We start from the raw sequence: 7,500 nt of genomic DNA on the forward strand, positions 1-7,500 counted from the left end.
CTTCAACGTTGAGAACCTCTGGCCAGGGATGTTCCACTATCCACCTGCCAAATTCCCTCATGGCGGAATCAGGCATAGGGCGGTGCTGTCTGGTTACTTTAATCCTGTGAATGGCTGCACTAGGAGCTGGGGACCATTGTATGGTGAGGTGCGTGCTCTTACCGATGGGGGGGAGAGGTCTGGGGGTAGAGTACAGCTGCGCCATGTCAGTCATAATTAGGTCAAGGGTAGTTTGGTCGTGGGTGGGAAAGGTCACTACCTGCTTGAGATTTAAATGGTTTAAAATATCACTTGTATCCAGACGATTAAAGTCCCCGCACACAACTAATTTGGCAGCAGGAAACCTTAAGCGGAGGGAGTCAGCAGTTTCAATGATGTGATCGTTGAGGAGAAGGGCAGTGTTGGCACGAGGAGGGTGGTATATGACGCACATTATAATAGAGGCGGTGTGGCGGGGATGGAAGCGGGGGGTGAGTTTGACCCATAAAGCCTCGACTCCCTCTGGTATGTCAACCCTAAGGTGTAAGGGGTTGAGGTCAGCTCGACAATACAATGCCACACCACCGCCTCTGCGGTTTACTCTGAGATGGTGAAAAAGTACAAAATTTTCTATGTTACACACTTCGGGAATTATTTGCCACGCTTCCGTAATTGCCATCACATCACAGCCTGTGGAGCGCACTAATTCAATCACTTCTTCCATTTTGTTGGCTAATGAGGTAACATTAGATAGTATGATGGAGGGTAGGCTGTACCAAACGCGTGGAACTTCATTGAGAATTCGTTGTCTTGGCTCGACTTTTCGTTTTTTGGTTGCACTTCTTTTATTTGTAATCACAGGCACTGTTCGGGTAATTTTTGAGCCACCGCGTCGGCCACGATTGCGAAAAAGTTTCATGTTTTTTAAGCTTTGAATCACTGAACTTGGTGGATAACCGCATCCTCGTTTCCACGTATACATTTGACTAGGTGTGTATCGACCCTGGCTGCTACCTAGGTGTGTATCGACCCTGGCTGCTACCTAGCGCCTAGTCAGATCTGCGACAGGACACGGACACGTCCGTACACCACCACTGTCAACTGTGTGTGTGTGTGTGTGTGTGTGTGTGTGTATGTGTGTGTGTGTGTGCGCGCGTATGTATAAACAAATAGGTAGAAACACGCAGAAAGTGCAATGAACAGAGGAGGCACAGACAGATACAGAGACACACAGACGTCTATTTGTCTATCTCGTGCGCGCGCGTATATATATATATATATATATATATATATATATATATATATATATATATATGTATGTATATATATATAATATACATATACATAATATATGTATAATGTAATATATATATATATATATATATATATATGTGTGTGTGTGTGTGTGTGTGTGTGTGTGTGTGTGTGTGTGTGTGTGTTTGTCTCTGTGTCTGTATTTGTCTATGCCTCCTCTGTTCATCGCACTCTCTGTCCGTTTCTGCATGTTTATCTGTCTATCTGTTTGTCTATTTGTCTATCTAGTTGTCTGTGGATACGGATGTGGATGTGGATCTGCAAAAGAACTCGAATGTGTAATGTACATATTATGTGTACATGTAGTTGTGGCAGGATATCACTACGTATGCATATCCTTTATCATATATTTTCAATTAAGAAATTAACTACTCATGAAACCATTGGCAGTAGCGTAGCTTAAATCCTTACTATTTATACGATTCTAATGTAGTGTCACTGATTAATTATACCATTTTATATAAAGAAATAAAGCTATTCCTTCATTGCGCCGTTTTCTGTGATAGCCTACATCAGTGTTGCACTGTTTTCTCTGCCTTTCAATCTTGATGAACCATATTATGGTTACAAATACATACATCATTTTATTTATCTCGCAACATCATAAATCATATTTGTTGATTTATAGTAAATGACTTGTATTATAATGTTCAAACTGATTGTTCATTATCCATTTAATGGGTGAATGCAATGGTCCTAAAGGCATACAAGGCCTATTTATTTTGTTTTTTTCATTGAAATTTTACACAAAGTTAGTTTCACCAAACAAACCTACCGATTCCAGGAAAGATGAATAGGCGTTTGAAATTGAATGAAAAAAGCTAAGAATAAATCGAAACTTTTATTTAATTGCCTATGCCCATCTCTGCAGAAATGCATCACTTTCCTCATTATAATGTTTTCCTTTTTTCAGACCAGTGGCGAAAACACCAGCGAGCTTATTAACACAAACTAACATTTGGTAGTGGAGTAGGAAGGGTAATACCGCTTGAGCCGTACGGTGATTGGCTAAGCGATACGCACGCACGCAAGCACGCGCATACACATCATATACAAATACAGACACAGCTTGCTTTCATGTTTTCATAGAGCCTAGAATTTGTTCGGTACATCACAATAGCAGTTCAATTACATCAGGAGGACTTGTGCATGAAGGGTTCTTTGTCATGGAGGTTATAATAAGAATGGCATGTGTCTTGATGTGTAGTAAATAATGTGTATGTGATTATGCAATCCTAATATAATTCACGACTACAGATATGACAATGCAGTGGATTGTTGGATAACTTGTGTACAGGACCTCAAGAATGACAGCTGACGGCAGTGCCTGGAGCCGACAAAGAAAGGTCACCAGAAGCTTTGCGACCTTGGAACCTCTGACTCTGATGGAACCTGGTGTCCATTGAAACATCAGGAGACTAAATATAGCCTTTGTTTTTACAGACTCGACTCTCATGACACTTCAGGCGGCGGATTCCGTGACTTTTAACCATTGTTTGAAATTTATGGACTTTGACCTTTACTGCCCTGTATCATATGACTCCTATTGCCTTGACTTGGCTACTTGGCGCATCAAACGCTGCCTCGGCTGTTGATTCGTAAAATCATCCTTGCCTATTTCTTCCCCCAGCCCCTTTCCCAACCATTCAACCCAAGAGAGGTCCTGTTGCTCCCCCCCCCCAAAAAAAAAAATCTTTTCCCTAACCCCATAGTTTCCTTCCTAACCCACTTCCAAATTTTCTTCTAGTTCCTTTTGTATCTCATACACAACACATCGGAATGTTTGGTCTAAAATACATGCTGTACTTAATATCTTCTTCCTAAGGGGATCTTTTCCTTTCTAAAGGACACTTCTATTTACCAAAGGGCCTTTCTCCTTCCTGTGAGGCACTTCTCTCTCGTGAGAGGGTCTTCTTTTGGAAAGGCCTTTCTATTATCCTGAGGAGTCTATCTTCTTTCTGAGAATTATTTCTCCTCTCTGATGGGACCTTCATCTCCCCGAGAGGCCTTTCTCTTACGTAAGGGACACTTCTTCCTGTTTTTTTTTTTTTTTTTTTTTTTTTTAAAGGGATCTTTCTCCTTTCTAAGTGGGTCTTTCTTCCTGATGTTCCCCTCTTCTCCTTGAGTCCTCAGACAAGTTTCCTTTCGATCCCTCTTGACTCCTCCAGCTGGCCCTACATTCCAGGGCGCCTCGCCCATATAGTCTATTTGGGCGTCTGTCATACTTCCTCTTGTCTGTAAAGCATTTTTTATTTTTTTTCTGTCTAACTGTGAAGCTCCTTACAGCTTAAAAAAAAAGCCTTCGCATGGTCGTGGGTCCCCCACACTTCCACCGTGCGTGCCCTCCGTAACAATCCCATTCCGCAGAACACCTCAACCCACCCTGCCCAACCTCACACCCGTTTTAAGTTTCTGACTGACTCGTAACACCTTCTTTGGGTGTCTTTTAACTTAATGGTCCTCAACCTGACCTTCTCCCCCTACTTCCTCCTCCTCCTCCTCGTGCTCCCTTGCCCCTTCTGCATTGTCAACTCCATCCCTCATCCCCAACCCCAACAGACCCAACCTAACCCTTTCCATTACCGTCAACTCATCAACCCAACCCAGAGTCTCCAATCCAGTCCTCAACCCTCACCTCACCCATTCGCCCACATGCATGCCACACCGTGAGCCACGTTGGGAGGATATCTTAGAAGTTTTGAAGTCAGTGTAGACAACGATCAGGTCCTCCCACAGGCATACAGGCGTGGGGCAAGAAGGCTGAGGTGGAGGATGAGGAAGAGGAGGAGGCGGAGGGGGAGGGGTGGAGGGCGATGGGCCGCAAGCAAAGTAAGCACCCCGCCCTTCTCGCGGTAGTGTAGGGCCAACTAACGCGCCGCTGCGGTCTGTAGGACCCTCAGGTTTGCCCGTGGCCGCCCAGGTTCGAGACAACGGGGACAACACCTTCCGTGTTGAGTTTGCCCCAAGAAGCGCTGGCGAACATCGCATCCATGTGGCCTACAACCGGGAGGCCATCGCCGGGTCCCCCTTCAGCTGCAAGGTCTACGACGTGGCAGCCATCAAAGTCCGCCCCGCGGCCAGGGGCATGGTGGGCAAACCGGTCACTTTTCTGGGTAAGTAGATTAATTACTCGTCTTAACTCATCTTGCCATACCCAAGAAACTTAATGGTAACATAATAGAAAACTGGCATGGTTATGGTCAGTCTATTGCAGTGGTTCTCAACCTTTTCTGGATTGTGGCACCCTTGCCAAGCCTTTCAAAAGTCCCCGTCACCCTTATTAGAAAATCTATATTCTAGTTTGTCAGTTTTATTTTGTTGATTCAACATCAGTGTAACAACATTTTGTCCCTGGATAATATTAAAATACTCATCTTTACACTGATGCTGCTTTGATGAACAAAAATGGATGACAGAGAGAGTCGGTAATACGAAAATTATTTTTGCCCTGAATTTGAGCGGCACCCTCAGTTGATCTCACGGTACTCTTTGGTGCCGCGGCACACCGGTTGGGAATCACTAGACCTTCTTTAGAACATTTGTCAGGTGAAAATAAGATACTTCTTCCTTCCAATACATGGTGCATTATGAAGCCTATGTACCTTATTAGGAAGAACAATTGCAGATGAATATACATAATAGATGAGTGGTGAGATATCAGTGGGAGTCCCTACCAAGTCTTATAAAAAAAATCAATATATGGCGCAACGCTAGAGAATGGTCACCAATTTTTCTTTGTTTGCCTCATCACCTTACGGCCTCCTTGTATTACACACACGCACGCACACACACACATACACACACACGCACACAAACACACACACACACACACACGCGCGCGCGCGCGCGTCGGATTGACAGCGAAGATTGAAATTCCCGAAAAAAACGCAATTTTTGTGGATTTCAGCGACGAGGGAGTACTTTTGTTGTATAAGTAGGGAAGGGGAAGCTCGTGGTGTAGTGGGCAGGAGAAGAAAAAGGAGAAGGGGAGACATTATTGAGGAAAATGGAAGAAAATGAGTAAGGGGACGAACGAGCCCCGGACGTCAGAAGGGGTGTCAACAAAAGGTGTGCAGATGACACAGACGAGGTCGAACAGGTGAGCAGAGGTATTACAAGTAGAAATATAGATAATAGCAGCTCAATGGAAGGAGATAATTACTTCTATGGATTTAATGAGGGAGGAGATGACAACCTCCCCCAACTAGTAAGTCTAGAGAAGAAAAAAAAAAATGAACGAAGCATGGGAGGTTAGGTTTAACCAACTAACACTAGTCACACAAAGAGCTAATAAACTGGAAAAACTAAAGGAGAATCAAAACCTAACTAAAGAAATAGAAGAATTAAGAAGACAGTTAATAGAAGTAAAAGATGAGAATGAGGAATTAAAGAATAATAATAAAGAGAATAAAGAGTCCATAGCAAAAGAGGTACAGGGTTGGAGAAAAGTGCAAGAGAACAATAAAATTGAATTTAGAGATATAGTAAAACAACAGATGAAAGATCAAAATAAAGACACAATTATTAAAGTGATGAGAGAAAAGGAGAATATAGGAAGTGACTTTGCAGATAAAAAGATATGTATAATTATATTAGGGATGGAAGAGAAGCATAATCCAAATAGGACTACAAGAGTAAAGGAGGAGAAGGAAAAAGAAAACAATATATTAGAAGTAGTTCAAGAAAATGAAGAAGAAACAGGGAAAGTGAAGAAATATATAGACTAGGGAAATACGATATAGATAAGACCAGACCAATTACGGTTAAATTCAGGTCACAGATGACAGCAGAGAATATCTTATTAAAAACAGGCAAACTAGCAAAAAGTAATCTATATAAACAAGTACGGATAAAAAGAGAGATGAACAAAGAGGAAAGAGAGGAAGAGAAAACAAAGAATAGAAGCTAAGGAAAAAACGAGAACAGAACAGAGTCGGACAAAGAGAAATTCTATTGGAGAGTAGTGGATATGAAAGTGAGGAAATAGTTCTTAGCAAAGAAAAACGGAAGGGAAACAGAAAACAGGATGGTGGTAGCAGAAAATTAAAAGTGTCTTACACAAATATAGATGGGTTAATAACAGGCTTGAATGAACAGAATAATTACCTGAAGGAAAAAGAACCGGACATAATTGAAATTGTAGAGACAAAATTGAAAGGCCCCCTACCACCCAGCAATGTATGGCATGGCGCATATAATTATTGGATTAGAAACAGAAAAGTAAAACAAGGTGGTGGAGTTATGTTCCTGACTAAGAAGGATATAAATGTGAGGAATGTTACATATGGAAAGAATAAAGTAGAAATGATTATCATGGAAATAGAGGACAGAGGCAAGAAGAGCAGGAAGTTTGTGGTAAATTATGTGCCTCCTAAAGCGGCTTCGTGGGAAGAGAGAGAACAGAAATATGCTGGAAGACACAAGGATAACACAAAATAAGATAATAGAAGATGGAGGAAGAATAATTATAATGGGTGCCACATAAGAAATTGCTAAAGAAATTAGAAACTCCAGAAGGAATACAGGGCAAACTACTGAAGTGGATGGAAGACTTCTTGCATGAAATTAAAATGAAAGTGGTGATAAGAGACAAACATTCTAATTGGAATTCCACAAGGAACAGTTCTGGCCCCAATAATGTTTGCTATATATATTAGTGATATGAATAAAGCAATTGAAAGTTATTTGAGCTTCTTTGCGGACGATGCAAAATTGTTGAAAAAAAGTGAACACTGTAGAAGATTGTGAGTCACTGCAGAGTGATCTCAATAAAGTATGGGAATGGAGTAGGAAGTGGGAGATGGAATTCAATATCAAGAAGTGTAGCATGATGGAATTTGGAAAAAGCAAAAAGAATAGTGGGATCATATAAATTGGGAGAGGAAGGAATTAAAAAAGTAGAAAATGAGGACCTGGGAGTCATTCTTATGAATAACATGTCCCCTGAGAAACATAGAAAAAAATTTGTTGGAGAAACTCATAATTTAAGAAGAACAATCAAAGTGACAAGAAATGGTGAAGAAAATACTAGTCACTTTGATAAGACCAAGATTGGAGTATGCAGCGACGACGTGGTCACCAAGTACAAAAAATGTATTACAAAACTTGAAAGAATACAAAGAGCAATTAGGGAAATTGGCACCAACATTCTCAGAACTATCATATGAGGAGAGACTAGCAAAACATGAGCTACAGACATTAGAGCAA

The 7,500-nt window shown here is 41.4% G+C and overlaps 2 protein-coding genes across 11 annotated transcripts in view; one reads left to right on the forward strand and one right to left on the reverse strand.

The window, feature by feature from the left end:
- The window catches only part of LOC143020617 (uncharacterized), a 3,366-nt gene extending 2,434 nt beyond the window's left edge, over nucleotides 1-932 (reverse strand). The window contains exon 1 of the mRNA XM_076177067.1: nucleotides 1-932. This exon is cut by the window's left edge and continues 2,434 nt beyond it. Within this exon, the coding sequence (XP_076033182.1) occupies nucleotides 1-898 (898 nt within the window). The 5' untranslated portion in view covers nucleotides 899-932.
- The window catches only part of LOC143020615 (filamin-A-like), a 379,720-nt gene that overhangs the window by 325,654 nt on the left and 46,566 nt on the right, over nucleotides 1-7,500 (forward strand). For all 10 annotated transcript variants that reach the window (XM_076177057.1, XM_076177058.1, XM_076177066.1 and 7 more), the window contains one exon: nucleotides 4,185-4,406. In XM_076177057.1, the coding sequence (XP_076033172.1) occupies nucleotides 4,185-4,406 (222 nt within the window). The remainder of the gene's footprint in view (nucleotides 1-4,184; nucleotides 4,407-7,500) is intronic.

The sequence above is a fragment of the Oratosquilla oratoria genome, chromosome 40, assembly GCF_046742065.1.
Source record: "Oratosquilla oratoria isolate Oo_2021 chromosome 40, ASM4674206v1, whole genome shotgun sequence".
In the NCBI taxonomy this organism is placed as follows: domain Eukaryota; kingdom Metazoa; phylum Arthropoda; class Malacostraca; order Stomatopoda; family Squillidae; genus Oratosquilla; species Oratosquilla oratoria.